We start from the raw sequence: 26,621 nt of genomic DNA, 5'->3' as shown, positions 1-26,621 counted from the left end.
GTCATGTCCCTTTTCTAACAGTAAAAAGTCACGTATGGATTGGAATACCGACTCTACCTCACTAATTGGGGAAGAACTGCTGGTGGAAGTGTTAGATCATGTCCCCTTGACGACGCACAACTTTGTAAGTAGCCCATACATAATTTTACACCATTCACCCAGGCCGTTACTATTGACTGGAAAATAAATAAGTACTTAATTCTCCTCTTTAACTTTCAGGTTCGGAAAACATTTCTTAAGTTAGCCTTCTGCGATATATGCCAGAAGTTCCTTTTGAACGGTTTCCGTTGCCAAACATGCGGCTACAAATTCCATGAGCATTGCAGCACCAAAGTGCCCACGATGTGTGTGGATTGGAGCAACATCAGACAGCTCCTGTAAGTCTCCTCTCCTCTACTGTGCAGAGCAAAACAAAAAGTCTGCCAACACCTAAACTGTTTGTATTGAATAGCAAGAACACTTACAAAACAATATGAATGTTAAGTACAGCTATATATCAATCGGTGAATAAATTATGTTATGAACATTCTAAGCAGAGGGGATAAATTAATGTACTGCTCTCACAGTCTGCATTGTTGATAGATATTCAGAACAAATAGATACAAATGACATGTTCTACAAAGGAAACCTCCAATTGCTGAGAACGGTGTGGTCAGGATAAAGTAACCTCTGTTGATATGGTTTCTGTAGTAGAGTAGTTCATAGGGACCCAGTTTTGCATACAGGTTTTAGAATTCCATATTTCAACAGTAAGCATTTGTAGATGGCTATCACTGGCAATGAATGGACACATGGCTCACTTTATCTGGCAACCTTCCATGGTGCTTCCTTTATCCTGAAGTATTTCAAACAGATCTACAGTTGAAATCGGAAGTTTACATACACTTAGGTTGGAGTCATTAAAACTCGTTTTTCAACCACTCCACACATTTCTCGTTAACAAACTATAGTTTTAGCAAATCTACTTTGTGCATGACACAAGTAATCTTTCCAACAATTGTTTACAGACAGATTATTTCACTTGTAATTCACTGTATCACAATTCCAGTGGGTCTGAAGTTTACATACACTAAGTTGACTGCCTTTAAACAGCTTGAAAATTCCAGAAAATTATGTCATGGCTTTAGCAGCTTCTGATAGGCTAATTGACATCATTTGAGTCAATTGGAGGTGTACCTGTGGATGTATTTCAAGGCCTACCTTCAAACTCAGAGTCTCTTTGCTTAACATCATGGGGAAATCAAAAGAAATCAGCCAAGACCAATAAATTGTAGACTTCCACAAGTCTGGTTCATCCTTGGGAGCAATTTCCAAACGCCTGAAGGTACCACGTTCGTCTGTACAAACAATAGTATGCAAGTATAAACACCACGGGACCACACAGCCATCATACCGCTCAGGAAGGAGACACGTTCTGTCTCCTAGAGATGAACGTACTTTGGTGCGAAAAGTACAAATCCATCCCAGAACAACAGCAAAGGACCTTGTGAAGATGCTGGAGGAAACAGGTACAAAAGTATCTATATCCACAGTAAAACGAGTCCTATATATCAACATAACCTGAAAGGCCGTTCAGCAAGGAAGAAACCACTGGTCCAAAACCGCCATAAAAAAGCCAGACTACGGTTTGCAACTGCACATGGGGACAAAGATTGTACTTTTTGGAGAAATGTCCTCTGGTCTGATGAAACAAAAATAGAACTGTTTGGCCATAATGACCATTGTTATATTTGGAGGAAAACGTGGGAGGCTTGCAAGCTGAAGAACACCATCCCAACCGTGAAGCACGGGGGAGACAGCATCATGTTGTGAGGGTGCTTTGCTGCAGGAGGACTGGTGCACTTCACAAAATAGATGGCATCATGAGGCAGAGAAATTATGTGGATATATTGAAGCAACATCTCAAGACATCAGTCAGGAAGTTAAAGCTTGGTCTCAAATGGGTCCTCCAAATGGGCAATGACCCAAGCATACTTACAAAGTTGTGGCAAAATGGCTTAAGGACAACAAAGTTAAGGTATTGGAGTGGCCATCACAAAGCGCTGACCTCAATCCTATAGAAAATATGTGGGCAGAACTGAAAAAGCATGTGCCTGCAAGGAGGCCTACAAACCTGACTCAGTTACACCAGCTCTGTCAGGAGAAATGGGCCAGAATTCAGCCAACTTATTGTGGGAAGCTTGTGGAAGGCTACCCGACACGTTTGACCCAAGTTAAACAATTTAAAGGCAATGCTACCAAATACAAATTGAGTGTATGTAAACTTCTGACCCACTGGGAATGTGATGAAAGAAATAAAAGCTGAAATAATAAATCAGACATTTCACATTCTTAAAATGAGGTGGTGATCCTAACTGACATAAGACAGGAAATATTTACTCTGATTAAATGTCAGGAATTGTGAAAAACTGAGTTTAAATGTATTTGGCTCAGGTGTATGTAAACTTCTGACTTCAACTGTATCTCTCTGTCTCTGTCTCGTTCTCTCTCTCTCTCTAGGTTGTTCCCTACACCAGGTGAAAGTGGGGGTCCATCTCTTCCTCCTCTTACATCTCGACGAATGAGAGAATCACTATCCCGATTCCCTAGCAGGTACGGCCACCCCTCCGGCTCCTGACCTATCACCTCTGATCCCTGAGTGATATTGGCCCCATGGACCACTTTCACCATAACACTGTGAGCAAGGTTAACTCCAGGCAGCAATACAGCATCAGCAATTAGACAACTACAGATGTTCAGTAAAAGTCTTCCTATTGACTTACTGTTTAACATCGATTAAGGGTTGCGTGTGGTAGTAATTTATTTAACTACAGTACGGTAAGTTGAGGTAAGTACTTTGGCTCTTGGATTTAATGGTGGTCAAATGCTAAGGGTTCTTTGGTTGTCATGCTTGACTGGCCCTCAGCTCGATGCAGCTGTAAGTTGTAAAGCACCTTAACTTGGGCCTCAAACTGAATTAAAGCCTGTTTTTGATTACGTCTCCAGCTTTATGAAGCTTTCCCTGTCCAGGGGGCTGACGTAACCAGAGGCGTGAAAAGAGCCTGTGGTTTCAGAAGCATTTAAAACCGTTTAAAAGCACTCCGATCGCCAAAGTAGCTCACACACAGTATCAAGTTGTTCTTTGCAGAACAATGTAAAATGCTCTTTCGAAACAAATTTCTGTTTTGGCCAAAAAGGGGATTATTTCTCAGAGTGCTTTACACGATAAGAAGTGTGGTGTAATACGGTACAAGAGACTGTCCAGCAGAAGTATACCAGGGCGTGCCTGGCAAAAATGACGCAACATGGCAGAAATGAAACTGACAAGCTGCCATCCACCACAACCCTGTGAGACTAATTTGAAGAAGTTTCAGAATGATCTTATGTGTGAAGTTTTCCCTAACAAGAACTGATGGTGTATGGAGAATGTGTAAGCATTCGCAGAGCACCTCAATGGCATCTGTCTGAGAACTATCTAAGACTTACAGAAACAACAATAGTAATAATTCATTCATAATAATAATACTATTTGATCTTTGATAATCCCCCAAATTGTCATGGCAAGCGATAGACTAGTGTCCTGTCCAGGGGGCCCTGTGATAGACTAGCTTCCTGTCCAGGGGGTGTACTTAACTACATCAAGCTGCCTCACAATACTGAAACAGGATGCTCATATGAGCCGTACCGGCTCGCACAAGCCAAGGCGGTATCCCAACTCCTAATCCTGATGTTCCCCCTGTGTTCACCCCCTAGCTCTCTGCACCGCTACTCAACCCCTCACGCCTTCAACTACACGGCCCCCTACCCACCCACAGGGGGCACTCTGTCCCAGAGGCAGCGCTCCACCTCCACGCCCAACGTCCACATGGTCAGCACCACCCTGCCTGTCGACAGCAGCATGATTGAGGTAACAACACACCACGGGGGGCCCCCAGGGGACTCCTGGATGTCCAGGCAACCATTCTGAAAATAACCTCCCTGCCTGATCTGGCCCTTCTTACACGCCAGGAATCCCTACCATCCTCCTCTGCCTCACTTCTGTCTACCGTCCTCCCCCCTTATGTTTTCTATTAAGTAATCCATCTTGCATGTTTACATTCCATGATTTTCTTGATTGTGTTCCATGTCACTTTCTATATTCTGCACTTACTGTATTCTTTTCTGATTAGTTTTTTATGTCTCCATACCCGGGTGTATTTGGCAAAATTACAACTCGAATGCTGTATCTAATATGCCCACAAAATTGAACACCCAGGTAGCACTCTTTCTCTCCTCCCTTACCTTCCTTCACTCTGTCTCCCTTTCCTTCCCTGTCCTCACCTGTCCCACTGTGTCGTGCCCTGATTGGGAGTAGCTAGATTGCCTGAATGCCTACCCTAGCTCCTGGTGCAGGCGCTTCTGGCTGAAGAGGAGAGTAGGTATTGTTCGCTTCTCCAACTCTTTTCTTGAGGCGACTTCAGAGAGCCCAGCCAAGGTTAGGAGGCAGAGTGTCTGAGTGTTGTGTGATAAACAACATGGCATATGCTTTTACAGTGTCTGTATCTAACTGAATTATCAAGCTGTTGAATGATTAGTGTCCATTTGATATTTGTAAAAATGTGACAGAATATTTTCTCTTTTGTTTTCGTAGGAGGCAATGCGTAATCATGAAGCAATGCGTAATCATGACTCAGGTAAAATTTTCAAACGTTTCTGCTGTGCTAAAGGAGACATGTATAACATCCCACAACAACACTTTGTCATAACCTGGTGTGCTCAATACCGTTGGCCATCTTCCCTCTCTAGACGGGAGTTCCCCCAGCCAGAGTCCCACAAACTGGTCACAGTCTAAAACCCCAGTGCCAGACAGACGAGAAAGGGCTCCGTCGTTCAACACTCAAGAGAAACACAAAATTGTAAGCTAGACAGCGCTTGTAGTTTGTACAGTGCCTGTGAGTTAATAGCATCTTAACAGTACTTTTAATTCCTAGGAATAACTGCATACGTGTATTGTATGTAATACCTACTGAATAGAGAGAATGTGGACTTATATTGGCTATCCTCCTCCAGCGTCCGAGGGACAAGCGAGACTCTAGTTACTACTGGGAGATCGAGGCCAGTGAAGTGGTGCTGCACTCCCGTATTGGCTCAGGCTCCTTCGGAACGGTATACAAAGGGAAATGGCACGGTGAGCATGCTTCTGGATAAACACGATTCTTGTAACGCTTGGTCTGTTTTAGGCTGTTTCTTCTAACCACCCCACGAGTGTAACACTCGTGCTGAGTCTAGTCGACTTGGCGATTCGCTTTACCTCCTCTCTGTTTTGTTCTTTGTTGAGAGAAAATGGCCGCACAGCAGCTAAGGAAGTTTCTTTACCACATGTTGTTTGTCTGTTGTAGGTGACGTAGCAGTGAAGATCCTAAAGGTGATTGACCCCACACCGGAACAGTTCCAGGCCTTTAGAAACGAGGTGGCTGTGCTAAGGTAAGAGAGGGTGAGAGTAGTGAAGAGGACTATAGTAATGCCCATATTGCATTCAGGGTATTCACTTTAGAGAGAGCAATAAGTTGACCCTATAATGTGTTTATTATTGGTAGATTATCTTCATGCAGCATTATCTCTCTCTCTTTCACCACAGGAAAACACGACACGTCAACATCCTATTGTTCATGGGCTACATGACGAAGGACAACCTGGCCATCGTGACCCAGTGGTGTGAAGGCAGCAGCCTCTATAAACACCTCCACGTCCAGGAGACCAACTTACAGATGTTCCAGCTCATAGACATCGCCAGGCAGACAGCTCAGGGCATGGAGTGAGTCCATACAGCAGGGACAAGCTTAGGTGTAGAATGGTATTATTGCTAGCTGTATAGGGATGCTAGTTTTACAAGGATGCTAACTTAAGATCGACGCTATAGAAGGGTGATAGCTTTAGAAGGATGCTAGATATTTTCCCTTTTTATTTTTTTTAACATGCAACCGAATGTCCTAAAATACAATTTTCACTGTATTTCTCTTTCAGCTATTTGCACGCCAAAAACATCATCCACCGGGACATGAAATCAAACAGTATCCTTTTCTCAGTGGTGTAAAGTACTTATGTAAAAATACTTGAAAGTACTACTTATTAAGCAGTTTTTTGGGGTATCTGTACTTTACTTTAATATTTATATTTGTGACTACTTTTACTTCACTACATTCCTAAAGAAAATTCTGTACTTTTTTACTCCATACATTTTCCCTGACAACCAAAAGTACTTGTTACATTTTGAATGCTTAGCAGGACAGAAAAGTAATCTAATTCACAGAACATCCCTGGTCATCCCTACTGCCTCTAATTTGGCGGACTCACTAAACACATGCTTCATTTGTAAATGATGTCTGAGTGTTGGACCATGCCCCTGGCTATCCGTAAATAAATAAAAATAAATAAAATAACGCAGTCTGGTTTGCTATATATAAGGAATTTGAAATGATTTATACTTTTGATACTTAAGTATATTTTAGCAATTACATTTACTTTTGATGCTTAAGTATATTTAAAACCAATTACCTCGAGACATTTACTCAAATAGTATTTTACTGGGTGACTTTCACTTTTACTTGAGTCATTTTCTATTAAATTAAGGTACTCTTCTATTGGATACTTTTTACACCACGGCCTTTTCTTCATACTCTTTCATGCTCAGTCACTCTTGTGACAAAACTGAATAAAAAAATTGTCGGCTTGACATTAGACAAACGATGTATGAGCTCAGGTATTTAGGTTTTTCCACAGACTCCGCTGTCTCTGCCACAGCTCTGCCTCCTTGACAGCAGTACAGATATCTTCCTACACGAGGGCCTGACGGTGAAGATTGGCGACTTTGGCCTGGCCACAGTCAAAGCCAGGTGGAGTGGTTCTCACCAGGTGGAGCAACCTTCAGGATCCATACTGTGGATGGTCAGTAACAGGACATAGACAAGTTAATTGTGCGTTTCTTCTGTGTTTGACTTAACTGTTGAAAATGACACACAATGAAACAGAAGTTACCACCCATCAGACCCCTATGAGAAGTTGATTCATTATGGTTTTCAGATTTAATAATTTATGGTTCCCAGAATTGTAAATTAAATCAATTTAGTCATGTTTGTTTGTTCCATCCTCTGTTCTCAGGCTCCAGAGGTTATACGGATGCAGGACAATATGCCCTATAGTTTCCAGTCTGACGTATACTCTTACGGTGTTGTCCTCTATGAGCTGATGACAGGAGAGCTGCCATACTCACAGATAGCCAACAGAGACCAGGTAAATGCAGCCTGCCACATAACCATATCTAAAACCATGGTACTTTGACCTCCCCTGCCGTGTTTGAGTTTAACATATCAAATATAACTTGGATTGTAGGACACAGTTTAAGCCACGTGGTCTGTATTTCCCTGGCCTGGGTTCCAGTGTGTGGGTGTCAGAGGGGTAGATGGGCTCTGTGTCACTGGCTGGCTGACTGTCTGAGTGGGGGTTTGTTTGTTGTATGGAGTTGATGGAGAGAGAGAGTGCTCGCATGTGCACTGATTTTAACCTCTCTGGGGTAGGGGGCAGTATTTTGGAAGAAAAGCGTGCCCAAAGTAAACTGCCTGTTATTCAGGCCCAGAAGCTAGGATATGCATATGATTGGTAGATTTGGATAGAAAACACTCTAAAGTTTCTAAAACTGTTAGAATAATGTCTGTGAGTATAAAATAACTGATTTGGCAGGCGAAACCCCGAGGACAAACCATCCAGGGGAAAACAAAATTAAGGTCATAGGATTTTCCAATGGAATTCTATGGGATACCCTTATTATTAGGAACCTGGTTGCAGTTCCTATGGCTTCCACTAGATGTCAACAGTCTTTAGAAATTGTTCTATGTTTTTCTTTTGAGAAATGAAGAAGTAGTCCTATTCATTGTAAGTGTCACTCCAGGTGGACTCTACTGTTTTGGTGCGCGCGAACAGGAGCGCGCTCCACGTTGTTTTTATCCGGTATTAGAAACAGTTTAATCCGTCTTAAATTTGATCGATTATTTACGTTTTAGGGTACCTGAGGTTGGATTAGGAACATTGTTTGAAATGTTTGGACCAAGTGTACAGGTAACTTATTAGATACTTTTTTAGACATGTTGGGCGAGTTTAAACCGGTGTATTTCTGAATCAAGCGCGCCAAATAAATTGAAATTTTTGGGGACATAAAGAAGGATATTATCGAACAAAAGGACCATTTGTGATGTTTCTGGGACATTTTGGAGTGCCAACAGAAGAAGATCTTCAAAGGTAAGGCATTAATTATATCGCTATTTCTGACTTTTGTGTCGCACCTGCCTGGTTGAAAAATGATTTTCATGTGTTTGTATGCGGGGCGCTGTCCTCAGATAATCGCATGGTGTGCTTTCGCCGTAAAGGATAACCTAATACTTTACTGAGAAACTGTAGCTGCAGGATCACAGTACACTTTAAAAAAACAACAAACACTAAGTCTCGGAAATTCGCCCAGGAAACAAATGCACACAGTAAACAATTCAAGCTTCTGCAAAGGACCACAGAAAACACCTCCCTCTGGTGCCAGGAGGAACCGTGACTGTACCCCCCCCCCCACCCCCCCTCTAGGAGCGGCTCCGGCTGCGGAGCCGTGATGACCACCACGTAGTTATATGAAGTCTCTAACAAGTCCCAGATCCAGGATGTCTCGGGCAGGCAGCCACGCTCACTCCTCGGGACTTTAGCCCTCCCAGTCCACCAGGTACTGCAGGGTCCCTCGGCCCTGACGAGCTTCCAGACGTCGGACCGTGTAGGCTGGGTGGCCATCCACAAGTCAAGGGGGCAGAGGAGCAGGTGTGGGGGGAGATAATGGACTGGTCCTTACCAGCTTGAAATGGGAGACATGAAAGGATGGACAGACCCTCATAGACCTGGGAAGCTGGAGACGATAGGTGACCGGTTTGATGCGACTCAGGATCTTGAATGGTCCTATGAAGAGAGCTTCCCCGAGTCCACATTTAAGGGAAGATCACGGGTGGATAGCCACACCCGTTGACCCGGTCCGAGGAGCCGTTAAGGTTCCGGGTTGCCTGATGTTGGTGTCGGGCAGAGGAGCGGAACAAGGAGGATTGGCAGTGTGTTATGAGCGTACTCCGCCCAGATGAGGAACTTGTTCCAGTTGCTGCCCTAAGTGGAGACGAAGCAGCGCAGGAACTTCTCCAGCTCCTGGTTGGCCCGCTCAGTTTGCCCATTCGTCTGAGGGTGGAACCCCGAGGAGAGACTCACCGATGCTCCCAACAGAGAGCAGAAAGCCTTCCTATAGCATGTGACAAACTGACAATGTCCTGGGGAAGTCTGTGTAGTCGAAAGACATCAGCGAGATCAACGGTCTCCTTCGCTAAAAGCAATTTGGGTAAGGCGATGAAATAGGCTGCCTTGGAGAACCGATCGATGACCACCAAGATAGTGATAAGCCCTTGAGATGGAGGTAACCAAGTGATAAAGTCTACAGACAGATGAGACCAGGGCCGGGTGTGGATGGGCAGAGGTTGGAGCAACCTGACCGGTCGCTGACGTGAAGACTTGCTTTGGGCACAGATGGAACAGGTTCTCACGTCTTCCATCATGTTGGGCCACCAGAATTTCCGCCTCAGGAACTCCAGTGTCCGATTTAACCCCTGGATGCCCAGTTAATTTAGGAGTGTCCCCATTGTAGTACTTGGGACCAGGCTGACGTAAAGTCTGTTAGTGGGTCCCCGACTGGGGTCAGGTTCTCAGGTCTGGGCTTGTCAGACCGTGGTCTCAATACTCCATATCACAGGGACCACAATGCTGAGCTGGGGATGGATGAGCTCGGGGTCCTTGTCCTCGTTAGAGACATCGTGTTGGCGGAACAGGATGTCTGCCTTCTGATTCTTGGATCCCGGGCGATAGGCTAGTGTGAAATCGAACCTGTTAAAAAACAGAGCCCACCTAGCCTGGCGAACATTCAACCTTCTTGAATGAAGACCAAGTTCTTATGGTCCGTCCAGATCACGAAAGGATGAGGTGCCCGCTCCAACCAGTGTCTCCACCCCTCAAGACCCCACTTAACTGCCAAGAGCTCCCGGTTGCCTACATCCAAACGCTTGGAGAGAAAGGCGCATGGGTGCAGTTCCATCTACTCCTCGTTCCGCTATGAAAGGACCACCCCTGCTCCGGTATCCGAGGCATCCACCTCCACCACAAAGGGACGAGTCAGAGTAGGATGAACGACGATGGGTCCCTTGAGCTCCATGAATACCCTGTCAGCCTCAGGGGTCCAGCAAACACGGGTCTGGGACTTGTGGGTTAGGACTGAGAGGCGCTGCCACCGCACCAAAGTTGCGTATAAAACGCCTGTAAAAAATTGGCAAACTTGAGGAACCGCTGGACCGGCTAGAGTGAGGTGGGACGGGACCAGTCGGCGACCGTCTCAATCTTTTCGGGGTCCATTTGGATGCCTGCTGCAGAGATAATGTGACCCAGGAAGGAAACCTGGAATACGTGGAACTCACACTTCTCTATCTTGACATATTTTTGACTGCAGGAGGCATCTCAGGACTTGACGGTTGTGCAGTATGTGTTCCGGAAGGGTCTTGGAGAAGATCAAGATGTCGTCGAGGTAAACAAAGACGAACCGATTCAGCATATCCCTCAGGGTGTCATTGACCAATGCTTGAAAGACTGCCCGTGAGTTCGATAATCCGAAGGGCGTTAAAGGCAGTCTTCCGCTCATCTCCCTCCCTGATTTTCACCAGATTGTAAGCATTGCAGAGGTCCAGTTTGGTGAAGAATTGTCCTCCACATTGGAGTTGGTCCAAGGTGCCCATCAGAGATAGGGGCTAACGATTCATGATTGTGATCTGGTTCAGCCCTCTAATCAATGCAGGGATCCAGGCCTCCATCTTTCTTACCCATGAAGAAGAAGCCTTCACCAGCAGGAGATGTAGAGGGGTGAATGAAACCTGCCTCCAGCAACTCCCGGATGTAATTGTCCAGACGACCCCGGGGAGGTGTGGCGCTGGGTAGGAGTCCATCGAGGGCTTGAATCTGCAGAGGGATGGGACATTTCACGCAGGGGATCTGTAACTCTCTGGCGAAGTCTTGCTCAATGAAATTATCCGCGGCCCCGGAGTCCACAAAGGCTTGAATCTGATGTTGACGGTTGTCCCAGTGGAGGGTTGAGGGTAGTAACAGACGGTGACTCGGTAGCCGAGAGGTAACTGCACAGCTCGTCAGGGTCTCCCCTTGTCCTGGTGAGCCCTGGCGTTTCCCGTCAGCTCTGGGTAGGTAGCACAGAGATGGCCGAGACCACCTCCGTGGAGGCAGCAGGCTTCGCGCATGTGCCTGTCACACTCCTGTGGGCTCAGACGTTTGTGACCCAGCTACATTGGATCCTCCATGCTGGGCTCGGTGGGCTCGGGGTCCTCAGGAATGCTGGAGTGGTGTCAAAAGGGCGCTGTCTCACCCGTTCCCAGATGCCGTTGTCAATCCCGATTGCCAGCGTTATTAGGGACTCAAGGTCCTCTCCCAGTTCCCGAGTGGCCAGTTCATATTTGATGGAGTTAGATAGACCCTGGTGGAAAACGGTAACCAGAGCCTCCGTATTCCACCCACTCTCGGCAGCGAGAGTGCGTAATGGTGAAGTCAGCCACTGGTCTGGCCCCTTGGTGGAGGTTGAACAGTCGGCTGGTCACTTCTCGTCCGCTGACTGGGTGGCTGCTGTCCGCTGACTGGGTGGCTCCTGTTCCCACACCGCCGTTGCCCACGCCAGGGCCTTGCCCGAGAGTAGAGAGATGATGTAGGTGATCATGGCTCAATCAGTGTGGAACAAGGAGGACTGTAGCTCGAACACCAGAGAACACTGAGTGAGGAACCCTTTGCATCCTCCCAGGTGGCCGTCATACCGCTCGGGGGCTGGGATCTTGGGTTCCCAGTGCAGGTTCCCTGGAGGAACCACGGCAACATCTGTAGCACTGGGCTATGAGACATGGGCATTGGCTACTCCTGGGTTGGGGGCGTGCCGTGGTTGGAGGGACTCGGCAAGTCCCTGAAGGGTCCCGGAGATTTGGGGGAGCTGTTCTTACTGCTGTCCTAACGGTGCTCACATTCTGGATCTGGGTGATCTCTGCTTGTGGCAGAAGCCTGCTGTGATGTAGCAAGGTTGGACCCAGGTGCAGAGAAGATGAGGAATCAGTGGTTAAGGATAAACGTAATACTTTACTGAGAAGTGGTAGCCACAGGATCACAGTACACTTGAAAAAACGTCTCAAACTCACTCAGGAAACAAACACACACGGTAAACAATTCAAGCTTCTGCAAAGGACCACAGAAAACACACCTCTTTTAACAGGGACACAATCATGACATCAGACACACCAGAGTCCAATAAAAGTCTCTAGGGTGGTCTCTGCCGGACCCTGGTGCCAGGAGGAACCATGACAGCAGCTGCAATACAAAAATACATCTTTACAATTGAAAAACAAGATGACCCCCGAAAGCCACATGGAGATGGGGAAATTAGATGCACATTCAGTCTTTATATTACTGTAGCATAGGCTATGCTTTAGAAAATGTAGGCCTACCTGTCACAAGAAAAATAATTACCATGATGAGATAATAGGTCTACATGCATTGTGAACTGTGCTCCATACTGAGATGGGCTGTCTGTCTTCACCCTGAGCGTTGATTCATCATGCAGAGGCTGTAGAGAAGCCAGATTTAGACATCACATATAATTTAACGGGTTCTTGGTCACCTCCCTTCTCCTCCTATTGCTCAGTTTGGCCGGGCAGCCTGCTCTAGGAAGAGTCTTGGTGGTTCCAAACTTCTTTCATTTAAGAATGATGGAGGCCACTGTTTTTGGGGACCTTCAATGCTGCAGAAATGTTTTGGTACCCTTCCCCAGATCTGTGCCTTGACACAATCCTTTCTCAATGCTCTATGGACAATTCCTTCGACTTCATGGCTTGGTTTTTGCTGTGACGTGCACTGTCAACTGTTGGACCTTATCTAGACAGGTGTGTGCATTTCCAAATCATTCACTTGAATTTACCACAGATGATCACGTTTCAGGTAAGACCCAGATGCAGACAGTGTCGAAGTAACAAAAGTGTATTACTAGTACAGGGGCAGGCAAAACGACAGGTCAAGGGCAGGCAGATGGCAGTAATCCAGAAAGGGTGCAAACGGTCCAGAATGGCAGGCAGTCTCAGGGTCAGAGCAGGCAGGGGTCAGTAATCCAGTGTGGTGTGGCAAGGTACAGAACAGCAGGTAGGGTCAGGGCAGGCAGAAATGGTAAAAACTAGAAAACAGGAACTAGAACAAACCGGAGCAAGGGGAAAATTGCTGGTAAGATTCACAAAACAAAACGAACTGGCAACAGAGAAAACAGAGAACACAGGTATAAATAGACTGGGGATAATGGGGAAGATTGTGTGACACCTGGATGGGGGTGGAGACGAGCACAAAGACAGGTGAAACAAATCAGGGTGTGACACAGGTGGACTCTAGAAACATCTCAAGGATGATCAATGGAAACAGGATGCACCTGAGCTCCATAGCAAAGGGTCTGAATACCGATGTAAATAAGGTATTCAAAAAAAAAAAAATCTTTATAAATTAGCAAACATTTCTAAAAACGTATTTTCGCTTTGTCATTATGGGGTATTGTGTGTAGATTGAGGATTTTTTATTTATTTAATAGATTTTAGAATAATGCTGTAACGTAATTTTTTGGGGAAAAAGTCAAGGGTCTGAATACTTTCCCGAAGGCACTGTACACAATCCATGTCTCAATTGTCTCAAGTTCTAAAAATCCTTCTTTATCCTGTCTCCTTAATCTACTTTGATTGAAGCGGAGTTAACAATTGACATCAATAAGGGATCATAGCTTTCACCTGGCCGGTCTATGTCATGGAAAGAGCAAGTGTTCCTACACTCCTTGTAAAATAAATAAAATGACAACAATAGAATGACAACAGTGGATAATAATATCAAAATAGGATTAATAATGGGGACAATAATAGGCTAAACATGAAAAATAACAAGCTATTATTATTGCTACTAAAATGAATGCTACCACCACTGTAATTTAGACTAATAGCACAACTATCCCTCTGTTACCATTACCACTACGAGGTATCATTACTACTACCAATATTTCTACCTACTAACACTACTACTGCTATTAGTGTTACTGCTTATTGATACAGATTTAGTTACTCAGTGTCCCTCAGGCTACGGCAGGCAAATACATATTTGGCTGCAAGAGGAGCCGTTGCTCCTTCACCCATGAGTATTTAAAAATTTTCCTCTGGGCTTAATAATAATATATTTGAGAATAAATGGAGTAATTTCTTCAAAGAATGACTCTTGCTGGATGATATTTTTTGCAATGGAGGAGGAAGTGCATCTCTGTCTCTACTTCCCTTTTGTGCAGCGACCACGTACTCTCTTCTCTCTCTTTCTCAATTCAATTTAAGGGGCTTTATTGGCATGGGAAACATATGTTTACATTGCCAAAGCAAGTGAAATAGATAAAACAAAAGTGAAATAAATAATAAAACATGTACAGTAAACATTACACTCACAAAAGTCCCAAAAGAATAAAGATATTTCAAATGCTATAATGTCTATATACAGTAGTCTATATGTACAGTACAGTCTATATAAACATAAATATAGGTGTCACGTGTGCTCCCTCTCCGTCCTCTAGGTCACCAGGCTGCTTGTTATGGCGCATCAGTGCGGGCTCGACTGGCTCACATGGCTCACACCTGGATTCCATCTCTTCCCCGATTACCTTCCCTTTGGTTCCTTCCCCAGGCGTCATTGTTTCATGTCTGTGCGTTGTCCGTGTTTCTTATTATGTTTTCATGTATTTATTAAATTATTCACTCCCTGTACTTGCTTCCTGACTCCCAGCGCACACGTTACAGAATAACGCCTCACCTAAGGGAAGCATCGGGGAGTTTTTTTTGTTTTCGTGTTGGAGGTGATGTCGGGTCCGGGTGTCAGAACCGGAGCTACCGGGGAGGATTGTCGGATTCCCATGTCTCGGCGGGCTCGACTGGCTCCCATGCCTCGGCGGGATCGACTGGCTCCCAAGCCTCGGCGGGCTCGACTGGCTCCCAAGCCTCGGCGGGCTCGACTGGCTCCCAAGCCTCGGCGGGCTCGACTGGCTCCCAAGCCTCGGCGGGCTCGACTGGCTCCCAAGCCTCGGCGGGCTCGACTGGCTCCCATGTCTCGGCGGGCTCGACTGGCTCCCATGCCTCGGCGGGCTCGACTGGCTCCCAAGCCTCGGCGGGCTCGACTGGCTCCCAAGCCTCGGCGGGCTCGACTGGCTCCCAAGCCTCGGCGGGCTCGACTGGCTCCCATGCCTCGGCGGGATCGACTGGCTCCCATGCCTCGGCGGGATCGACTGGCTCCCATGTCTCCGTTGGGTGAACATGTTCCTGTGCCTCGACCTCCCGGGGAGGTCTCAGCCGGCTCATCAGGCTCTTACGCCTCAGCCGGACTGACAGGTTTCCCGCGCCTCAACAGAGGTGTCCGCTCCTGATCCCCGGGATTGTCATTTTGGTCGGCGTCTTGCGGTCGGCGTCTATGCTCCCTCTCCGGCCTCTAGGTCACCAGGCTGCTCGTTATGGTGCACACCTGTCACCATCGTTATGCACCTCAGCGTGTCATTAGACTCACTTGGACTCCATCTCTTCCCTGATTACCTTCCCTATATATGTCACTCCCTTTAGTTCCTTCCCCAGGCGTTATTGTTTCAGTTTCATGTCTGTGTGTTGTTCGTGTTTCTTGTTTTGTACTATGTTTTCTTTTATTTATTAAATGATTCACTCCCTGAATTTGCTTCCTGACTCCCAGCGCACACTAGGTTGTATTTACAATGGTGGTTGTTCTTCAGTGGTTGCCCTTTTCTTGTGGCAACAGGTCACAAATCTTGCTGCTGTGATGGCACAATGTGGTATTTCACCCAATAGATATTGGAGTTTATCAAAATTGGTTTTGTTTTCGAATTCTTTGTGGATCTGTGTAATCTGAGGGAAATATGTCACTAATATGGTCATACATTTGGCAGGAGGTTAGGAAGTGCAGCTCAGTTTCCACCACATTTTGTGGACAGTGTGCACATAGCCTGTCTTCTCTTGACAGCCAGGTCTGCCTTCGGCTGCCTTTCTCAATAGCAAGGCTATACTCACTGAGTCTGTACATAGTTAAAGATTTACTTAATTTTGGGTCAGTCACAGTGGTCAGCTATTCTGCCACTGTACTCTCTGTTTAGGGCCAAATAGCATTCTAGTTTGCTGTTTTTTTGTAAATCCTTTCCAATATGTCAAGTAATTATATTTTTGTTTTCTCATGATTTGGTTGGGTCTAATTATGTTGCTGTCCTGGTGCTCTGTGGGGTCTGTTTGTGTTTGTGAACAGAGCCCCAGGACCAGCTTGCTTAGGGGGCTCTTCTACAGGTTCATCTCTCTGTAGGTGATGGCTTTGTTATGGAATGTTTGGAAATCGCTTCCTTTTAGGTGGTTGTAGAATTTAATGGCTCTTTTCTGTATTTTGATAATTAGCAGGTATCGGCCTAATTCTGCTCTGCATGAATTATTTGGTGTTTCACATTGTACACGGAGGATATCTTTGCAGAATTCTGCGTGCAGAGTCTCAATTTGGTGTTTGTCCCATTTTGTGAATTCTTGGTTGGTGAGCGGACCCCAGACCTCACAACCATAAAGGGCAAAGGGTTCTATAACTGAAAGTATCTTTTGCCAGATCCTAATTGGTATGTTGAATTTTATGTTCCTTTTGATGGCATAAAGGCCCTTCTTGCCTTGTCTCTCAGATCGTTCACATCTTTGTGGAATTTACCTGCGCTGATGTTTAGGCCGAGGTATGTATTGTTTTTTGTGTGCTCTGGGGCAATGGTGTCTAGATGGAATTTGTATTTGTGGTCCTGGCAACTGAACCTTTTTTGGAACACCATTATATTTGTCTTACTGAGATTTACTGTCAGGGCCCAGGTTACGAGATGAGCTATAGGTGTACCTACAATAGGAGTCCCCTCGAAGCCTACCATTGACTTTGTACATACCCAGCGTCCGACAGAGCTGCAGGAGTTGTGACCCGTCTTTGTTGGTTATGTTGTCGTAGTTGTGTCATAGGAGATATAGGGGAGAGAATGCTGTCATCTCCAGGTAGGTGTTTGTCCCCCCGTGTGCTGAGTGTGTTGGGTTCTTGTCCAGTTCTGGCATTTAGGTCGCGACATGTCCCTGAGCCTGGAAATTGTTGATCTCCCCCTATAGGATGAAGAAACTGTCATAGTTAAAGTATGGGGATTCTATTAGGGGGATATAGGTACCACACATGAGGACATTTTTCTCTGTTGAGAGAATTTCCTTATTCATTTCTAGCCAGATGTAAAATGTTCCTGTTTTGACTAATTTAATAGAGTGGGTTAGGTCTGCTCTATACCAAATTAGCATACCTTCTTATTTTCTTTCTTGTTTCACACCTGGTAGTTTGGTGGATGGGACTACCAGCTCTCTGTAACCTTGAGGGAAACCAGTGGGTCCGTCCTCTATACCAGGTTTCTTGTAGGATGACAATGTCTGTATTTCCATTTTTTTTTGATGAAGTCTGTGTTTATGCTCTTTAGGCCAAAGGCAGATGACCTCAGACCTTGTATATTCCAGAATGAGATAGTAAAAGCTTTGTGTTCCATAGTGTCTTGTGTTGTTTTTGTGTGGTTTAAGCCCGGACCATCACAGTAGGTGGGAGCAGAGGAGAGCATGTTGAGCATCTTACGTTTCAGAGTTGTGGCTGAACGATGACATGAATAACATACAGCTGGCAGGTTTAAGCTTTTTTGGCAGGATAGAACAGCAGCCTCTGGTAAGAAAAAGGGTGACGGTCTATGTATATTTGTAAACAACAGCTGGTGCACGAAATCTAAGGTCTCAAGTTTTTGCTTGCCTGAGGTAGAGTATCTCATGATAAACTGTAGATGACACTATTTACCGAGAGAGTTTTCATCTGTATTTTTCATAGCTGTCTATATACCACCACAAACCAATGCTGGCACTAAGACCACACTCAATGAGCTGTACATGGCCATAAGCAAACAGGAAAACGCTCATCCAGAGGCGGCGCTCCTAGTGGCCGGGGACTTTAATACAGGGAAACTCAAATCCGTTTTACCTCATTTCTACCAGCATGTTAAATGTGCAACCAGAGGGAAAAAACTCTAAACCACATTTACTCCACACACAGAGACACGTACAAAGCACTCCCTCACCCTCCATTTGGCAAATCTGACCATAATTATATCCTCCTGATTTCTGCTTATAAGCAAAAACTGAAGCAGGAAGTAGTCCAATGAAGCAGATGCTAAGCTACAGGACTGTTTTACTAAAACGGACTGGAATATGTTCCGGGATTCTTCCGATGGCATTGAGGAGTACAGCACAGCAGTCACTGGCTTCATCAATAAGTGCATCGATGACGTCGTCCCCACAGTGACCGTACGTCATACCCCAACCAGAAGCCATGGATTACAGCCAACATCCGCACTGAGCTAAAGGGTAGATCTGACGCTTTCAAGGAGCGGGCCTCTAACCCGGAAGCTTCTAAGAAATCCTGCTATGCCCTAAGATGCCTAAGATTGAATAGTACTACACCGGCTCCGACACTCGTCGGATGTGGCAGGGCTTGTAAACCATTACAGACTACAAAGGGAAGCACAACCGCAAGCTGCCCAGTGACACGAGCCTACCAGACGAGCTGAATTACTTCTATTCCGGACAACTGCGTGATCACGCTCTCTGTAGCCGATGTAAGATCTTTAAACAGGTCACCATTCACAAGGCCGCAGGGCCAGACGGATTACCAGGACGTGTACTCCAAGCATGCGCTGACCAACTGGCAAGTGTCTTCACTGACATTTTCAACCTGTCCCTGACTGAGTCTGTAATACCAACATGTTTCAAGCAAACCACCATAGTCCCTGTGCCCAAGAACACTAAGGTAACTGGCCTAAATGACTACCAACCCATAGAAATCATGTCTGTAGCCATGAAGTGCTTTGAAAGGCTGGATATGGCTCACATCAACACCATTATCCCAGAAACCCTAGACCCACTCCAATTTTCATACCGCATCAACAGATCCACAGATGATCCAATTTCTATTGCACTCAACACTGCCCTTTCTCACCTGGAATAAAGGAACACCTATGTGAGAATGCTATTCATTGACTACAGCTCTGCGTTCAACACCATAGTGCCCTCAAAGCTCATTACTAAGCTAAGGACCCTGGGACTAAACAACTCCCTCTGCAACTGTATCCTGGACTTCCTGACGGGCCGCCCCCCAGGTGGTAAGGGTAGGTAACAACACATTCGCCACGCTGATCCTCAACACAGGGGCCCCTCAGGGGTGCATGCTCAGTCCCTTCCTGTACTCCCTGTTCACTCATGACTGCATGGCCAGGCACGACTCCAACACCATCATCAAGATTGCCGATGACACAACTGTGGTAGGCCTGATCACCAACAACGATGAGACAGCCTATAGGGAGGAGGTTAGAGACCTGGCCGCGTTGTGCCAGGACAACAACCTCTCCCTCAATGTGATCAAGACAAAGGAGATGATTGTGGACTACAGGAAAAGGAGGACCGAGCACGCCTCCATTCTCATCGACGGGGCTGCAGTGGAGCAGGTTGAGAGTTTCAAGTTCCTTGGTGTCCACATCACAAACAAACTGTCATGGTTCAAACACAAAGACAGTTGTGAAGAGGGCACAACAAAGCCTATTTCCCCTCAGGAGACTAAAAAGATTTGGCATGGGTCCTCAGATCCTCATTAGTTTCTACAGCTGCGCCATCGAGAGCATCCTGACTGGTTGCATCACTGCCTGGTTTGGCAACTGCTAAGCCTCCGACCGCAAAGCACTACACATGGTAGTGCGTACGGCCCAGTACATCACTGGAGCCAAGCTTCCTGCCATCCAGGACCTCTATACCAGGCGGTGTCAGAGAAAGGCCCTAAAAATTGTCAAAGACTCCAGCCACCCTAGTCATAGACTATTCTCTCTGCTACCACACGGCAAGCGGTACCGGAGCGCCAAGTCTAGGTCCAAGAGGCTTCTTAATAGCCTCTACCCTCAAGCCATAAGACTCCTGAACATCTAATCAAATGGCTACCCAGACCCCTCTTCTTCTTGCCACTAGGGGGGTGCCATTTCGACATAGTACAAATTAGTTTCCAAATTAAACTGCCTCGTACTCAATTCTTGCTCGTACAATATGCATATTATTATTACTATTGGATAGAAAACACTCTCTAGTTTCTAAAACCGTTTGAATTATGTCTGTGGGTGAAACAGAACTGGACTTAGAGCAATTTCCCTATGTGGAGTTGAGAATGCAGAATTTTCCAACCTGATCTCAGACCTGTTTATAAATCTGCCTGTCTTCTATTGGTTGAGATGCACTGCATACGCCTTCCTCTGGGTGTCAGCGAATAGAGGGCCTTGAAATGGAGTCTCTAGGCAGAGCTGAAAGTCTATAAATTGATTGGAAACGAGGTGTATCGTTCTTTTCCCCTTCGCTCTGACGCACTGAGGACCTTGGCACGTTCTTTTGGAAACATCGGTTATAGATCTTAGACATTTCCGGCTGTGTTTTTATTCGATATAGGCTTTAAAGACATCATAATCTTGTTATTTTGAACCGAATTATATCAGTTTATGTCAGTATATTGCAATTTTCGGGTATTTATTTTCTTGGCGTTGTATGAAGTTGGGTATCTCTCTCTCTCAAGCTAATGTTTACTGCTAATTGCAACGTGGAAGACGACGTTCTCCAACCTAGCAACGATTCTTTTGGACAAAGGACACCTATCCCAAGATTCTGATGAGAGTTCATCGAAAAGTAAGAACTATTTATGCTGATAATTCATTGTTCTGTTGAAAAATGTCAAATGCATAAGACGCCATTTCTTGCAGTGTAGCCTTGCGTTATCGCACCCTGTATTGCGCAGTAACGTTAATTTTAAAAATGTAATTCAGCGATTGCATTAAGAACTAATTTGTCTTTCAATTGCTGTCCAACCTGTATTTTTTTAGTCAAGTTTATGGATAGTTTTCGATAAGAATAGGTGCCTTTCCAAGATGGCGCCGGACAGATTGCTTGACGTTATGGACACTATTCTCATTGTATAAGCACGATTTGTGCCGCTAAATATGCACATTTTCGAACAAACTCTATATGAATTGTGTAATATGATGTTACAGGACTGTCATCTGAAGAATTCTGAGAAGGTTAGTGAAAAAATTAATATATTTTGGTGGTTTATACGTTATAGCTATTTTTGCCTTGAATCAATGCTGGTGTGATGTTTGCTATTGTGGTAGCTACTATAACGCTATATTGTGTTTTCGCTGTAAAACACTTAGAAAATCTGAAATATTGTCTTGATTCACAAGATCTGTGTTTTTCATCTGCTGCACGCTGTGTATTTTTAAGAAATGTTTTATGATGAGTAATTAGCTAATACACGATGGTCTCTGTAGTTATTCTAGTCGCTTTGGTGAGAGTTGGGATGGTGGCTGCAATGGTAAACTATGATTTATACCTGAAATATGCACATTTTTCTAACAAAACATATGCTATACAATAAATATGTTATCAGACTGTCATCTGATGAGGTTGTTTCTTGGTTAGTGGCTATTTATATCTTTATTTGGCCGAATTTGTGATAGCTACTGATGGAGTAAAAAAATGGTGGAGTAAGAAAAGTGGTGTCTTTTGCTAACGTGGTTAGCTAATAGATTTACATATTGTGTCTTCCCTGTAAAACATTTTAAAAATCAGAAATGATGGCTTTATTCACAAGATGTGTATCTTTCATTTGGTGTCTTGGACTTGTGATTTCATGAACATTTTATTATATGATATCCCTGTGGCTTTAGGCTAGGCTATGCTAGTCAGCTTTTTTGATGGGGGGGATCCCGGATCCGGGTTTGGGAGGTGTTAGAGGTTAAGCAGCTACTACTCTCTGTTTTATCTATGCATTGTCACTTTACCTCTACCTACATGTACATATTACCTCAAATAACCAGTGCCCTTGCTCATTGACTCTGTACTGGTACTTCCTGTATACAGCCTCGCAATTGTTATTTTAATGCTGCTGTTTAATTATTTGTAACTTTTATTTTACATTTTTTACTTCTCAATTTTTTTAATTAACACTTTTTTTTTCTTAACTTCATAACGCATTGTTGGTTATGGGCTTGTAAGTAAGCATTTCACTGAAAGGTCTAAACCTGTTGTATTCGGCGCATGTGACAAATACAATTTGATCTGATACATACCTCTTAGGTCGCAGGATGGGGCTTCTGCGGGTGTAATAGTGGGGGTTGGATCTGTTGCTCTGCTCATGGCCTGGGCATCTATCTTGCTGTCAGGTCCTAGCCACAGGGACGGGGGGCATGCGGTGGGCAGAAGGGGTATAGGTCCTCCAGGTCTGGGAAGGTGTCTCGCTGGTCAGGGCGGGGTGTCCGGTGCTCTGTTGATCCTGTGTGAGGTGCGGGGGCTGCGTTTAAAGGTGACGTCCTTCGGGGTCCTGGCAAAAGTTGGGATTGCTGCCTTTTAGAGGTTGACCTGTTCGTAAAGGCTGTTCAAATCCAGGGTGGAGTGGTGGGCCAGGTATACATTTATCACGTTTCAGGTATGACCCAGATGCAGACAGTGTCGAAGAAACAAACGTTTATTTCTAATACAGGGGCAGGCAAACGACAGGTCAAAGGCAGGCAGAGGTCAGTAATCCAGAGAGGGTGCAAAGGGTCCAGAACGGCAGGGAGTCTTAGGGTCAGGGCAGGCAGGGGTCAATAATCCAGTGAGGTGGGGCAAGGTATAGAACGGCAGGCAGGCTCAGGGTCAGAGCAGGCAGCAGGTCAAAACCGGGAAGGACTAGGAAACAAGAGCAAGAAACAGACAGGAGCAGGGGAACAAACGCTGGTAGGTTTCACAAACAAAACGAACTGGCAACATACAAACGGAGAACACAGGTATAAATACATGGGGGATAATGGGGAAGATGGGCGACACCTGGAGGGGGATGGAGACCAGCACAAAGACAGATGAAACAGATCAGAGTGTGACAGTAGGTGCCACCTGGCGTCCTACCTGGGTGCATGAGGATGCCCTGCACCATTACTGTCCCGGACTTGTACACGTTGAGAGGTTGTTTCAATTTCCTCAATGTCTAGTATTCTGAGTTTCCACCCTGGGCCAATATCCTCTCTCCTGACATAGGGGTAGTGTGCTCTTATAGCACTGTGCCAGGGGATGGTCTGTGTAAAAAAATAAGTTGCTTAAGTTCCCCTCTTTGCAGCAATCAGCAAATAGTGTCTCTGGATTGTCCTTGAGGAGCTTTTTTGAACTTATTCCTTGCAGTGTTATTTTTAATATCCAAGGGGTACTGTATTGTAATGACCTCTGGACAGGGATAAGCCACTGGGGCTTCAAAGGCCTCTGCATTTGGTTGGGGTGGGGGGGCTGTGAAACTCTCCTGCCATTGTTGGGCTCAAGAGTTTTCACACATCTGACTTCACACTTCAGTGCTAATTGAAGGTGCCGCCAGGTCTGTTCTGTCCTAGAAGCTTGGTAGCTTAGTATGCTTATTTACTTAGCTTTATATAGCAAAATTACCTAGAGATTATTATCTTTTACTTTTTGGCTTCAGAAGTAGCTTCAGACTGAATATTACTCACTCAGTTTTGTGTTGGATGGTATTTCCAGGTTCCGCTGTACTTTCTTGTGCAGGTTTTGGTTTGTTAGAAGTTTTTTCTTGATAGTCCTTGGTAGTAGTAGTCCTTTCAGGTAATTTTGTCCAATCAAGGTTTTAGGTATGGAATTTTTCATTTGGATTGATGGTTTTAATGTTAAGGTTAGTATTCTGTATAAGTCCTTGCAAAAAAAGTTCAAGTTTATCTACATTTATCCAACTCCAATTCTCTCTCTCTATCGCTGTCTCGCTCTCTCTCTCTCGCTATCTCTATATATAGTCAAGGTGTCAGGATTGGCTCACATTATCTGAGGACTCACCTTTCATTATCTGATGACTCACCTGTCCTCAGTGTAGTAATGTCACAACCAGTGGTTCAGACTGGCAGACAGACTTGTATGGAGCTGCTTCAATATCACCTGGTCACCACATTCTTGTCACAGCAGGTATTACAATATTAGTGACTCACTGTGACTTCCACAGAGAGCAATAACACTGTGACCATTCATCTGTCTCCCCTGTCAGATCATCTTCATGGTGGGTCGGGGGTACCTGTCTCCAGACCTCAGTAAGCTTTATAAGAGCTGCCCCAAAGCCATGAAGAGGCTGGTGGCTGACTGCATCAAGAAAATCAAAGACGAGAGGCCTCTGTTTCCCCAGGTACACCTGAGTCTTGCTAATTGCTTTTCTTTTTACATTATCTCTCCATCTTTATTTAGGACATTTCTAAAATGGCTGAAGTGGGTTGATGGCACTGTACCAAATGCCTCCACGTTTGCTAGGAGTGCTTCTAATCTTCCTCGCTTTCTCTCCCTCTCTTCCAGATCCTGTCGTCCATTGAGCTGCTCCAGCACTCCCTGCCTAAGATCAACCGTAGTGCCTCAGAACCCTCCCTGCACAGAGCCTCCCACACCGAGGACATCAACATCTTCACATCAACCTATAGCAGGCTGCCTGTGTTCTAGAATTACAGCACCCAACCTGCCCCTCCTACATGCTCCTATTCCAAAACATACACACGTGTGCATGACACACGCCGACACACACACGCTCACACACAGACGGAATATCACCGGCAAAGAGGAAGAGGACTGACTGGTAGGAAAGGTGACAGTGAATGGGATTTCAGTCACTGACTGAGTTGTGCCAGTGAAGGTTTTGGTGTAGAGAGCAGAGGAAAACGACCCATTGGTTTGGAGAAGATGATTGGCAGTGAAGGAAATGAATGCCCATTTTTATAGGTTTAATCAGAGGCCTACTTTTCCCCGTGGCTAATATGGGTGCAACGGACAGAGTGGCAATGCAGTTAATGAAATATGTGAACGAAAGCACACCTACCTGGGGACAGTGAGGCAGCACCCTCTGTGGGTCGGGAATGCATCCGGTTTTCAGGGGAAATGGAAAAGAGCGCCTGTGACACGACTTCCGCTTCCACTTTGTTTGCTGGGCAAGGTGGTCAAATGGTTAGAGCGTTGGGCCAGTAACCAAAAGGTTGCCAGATTGAATCCCAGAGTTGAAAAGGTGAAAAATCTGTGTGCGCCATTGATGATAAATGTAATGTACTGCGTCTTGGACGTTAACAAGGCGACACTCCATCTTGACTCCTCCTCCACATTTAGTGGATTGGTTCAACAGTGCAGAAGAGAACCTCCCCCAGACAGTTTTTTTTTTCTCTCGTCAGGACCAGAAAGAGAAATGTTGCTCAGGTGTTTCTTTTACGCCTGCTATGTTAGGTTAGTGAGGTAGAGACATTGAAGGAACCGCAGGTGAGAGAGCAGTAAAAAGCTCTCTTATCTCTGTGCTGTGAAGCACACCTTTCAGTCTGACTGACGGGGACTCACTGCCTTGGTTTATTATGAAGAATAGTTTCTCTTAAGCTGACCTCCCTGAAGAGGAGATGAAGCCTCGACACAGACCCTGCACAACCTCACCTAGGATGATTCTTATATAAAAAAAAAAGTGTGATGCAATCTGTTGGTTTCTTAGGATTATTTGATTGTGCATCGTCTTAAATCGGATAGAGATATTAAATGATTATCAGTGTCTTCATCTTCATGCTTTTATTCTTTTTTTTTATTCTGGAAAATTATAGTCTGTCAGTCTGTCACGCATGAGTGATTGAGGAAGACATTTTTTTGTGTGTGCACATTTTAACTAAAGCGATGACTATTTCTACGGTCCATGTGATTGGTTCATGGCTTTGCTGAGAGTTCTTGTCAGTAGTTACCTACACATTTGAATCAGCCTTCTCTTTGGGTGAACCATCGCAAGCTGGATATTAGGCAGTTCTCTTTAATATGTAGAAAAATATTTGACATAATTAGCATTTTGTCTGCCATGTCTCTTTCAGGAGGTTAAACATTTTTATTGTAAACGTGGTGAGAATGTTTATTCCAGGTTATTTTAATAAAATGAAGTTAAACTAAATTGCAGAAGTGTTCAAAACCTTCCGTTCTTTGTTACTACTGACTGGCAAAAGTTGCTACTGACTGGCAAAAGTTGCTGACTTAGTGGGGCCTCAGATGGTTAGTTGACACTGATTTTGTCTGCTCTCAAGTGCTTGCTTTAATCTTAACATTTCCAGATGCTGAGACACTGATCTCCACCATTAAACTCCCTGTTGCCTCTCTGTGCACTGCCGCTCAGTAGGATCCTATACATGTGCAAGACTTTGTGGCTGGGTGCAATGTTTGCTGTTGCAGTAGCAGTGTGGTGCAATCACACCGTGGATCCAGTTCAGACACGCCACTAGGAGATTCCACCATTGGGCAATGGCACTAGGTGCTCCACAGCTATTGGCAAGCCCACTGGAAAAACAGCCTACCTGAGAGAGGAGAAAGACACACTTGGTG

At 45.2% G+C, this 26,621-nt stretch overlaps 1 protein-coding gene across 2 annotated transcripts in view; it reads left to right on the top strand.

Annotated features, from left to right (window-relative positions):
* Window positions 1-26,196, top strand: part of raf1a (Raf-1 proto-oncogene, serine/threonine kinase a) — a 35,695-nt gene extending 9,499 nt beyond the window's left edge. Inside the window, exons 5-18 of one of the 2 annotated variants that reach the window (XM_039008606.1) lie at window positions 22-124; window positions 220-377; window positions 2,500-2,592; window positions 3,733-3,886; window positions 4,610-4,652; window positions 4,765-4,874; window positions 5,029-5,146; window positions 5,358-5,442; window positions 5,597-5,773; window positions 5,983-6,029; window positions 6,785-6,903; window positions 7,117-7,248; window positions 24,295-24,429; window positions 24,594-26,196. In XM_039008606.1, coding sequence (XP_038864534.1) covers window positions 22-124; window positions 220-377; window positions 2,500-2,592; window positions 3,733-3,886; window positions 4,610-4,652; window positions 4,765-4,874; window positions 5,029-5,146; window positions 5,358-5,442; window positions 5,597-5,773; window positions 5,983-6,029; window positions 6,785-6,903; window positions 7,117-7,248; window positions 24,295-24,429; window positions 24,594-24,734 — 1,615 coding nt within the window. In that variant the 3' untranslated portion in view covers window positions 24,735-26,196. Of the gene's footprint in view, window positions 1-21; window positions 125-219; window positions 378-2,499; window positions 2,593-3,732; window positions 3,887-4,609; window positions 4,653-4,764; window positions 4,875-5,028; window positions 5,147-5,357; window positions 5,443-5,596; window positions 5,774-5,982; window positions 6,030-6,784; window positions 6,904-7,116; window positions 7,249-14,692; window positions 14,944-24,294; window positions 24,430-24,593 lie in introns of those variants that run through there. The other variant, XM_039008607.1, reaches the window with a different exon arrangement.
* The last annotated feature ends 425 nt before the right edge of the window (window positions 26,197-26,621 follow it).

The sequence above is a fragment of the Salvelinus namaycush genome, chromosome 14 (assembly GCF_016432855.1).
Source record: "Salvelinus namaycush isolate Seneca chromosome 14, SaNama_1.0, whole genome shotgun sequence".
NCBI classification, from domain to species: domain Eukaryota; kingdom Metazoa; phylum Chordata; class Actinopteri; order Salmoniformes; family Salmonidae; genus Salvelinus; species Salvelinus namaycush.
Note: the sequence above shows the minus strand (reverse complement) of the source record. Positions and strands in the feature narration are given on the sequence as shown.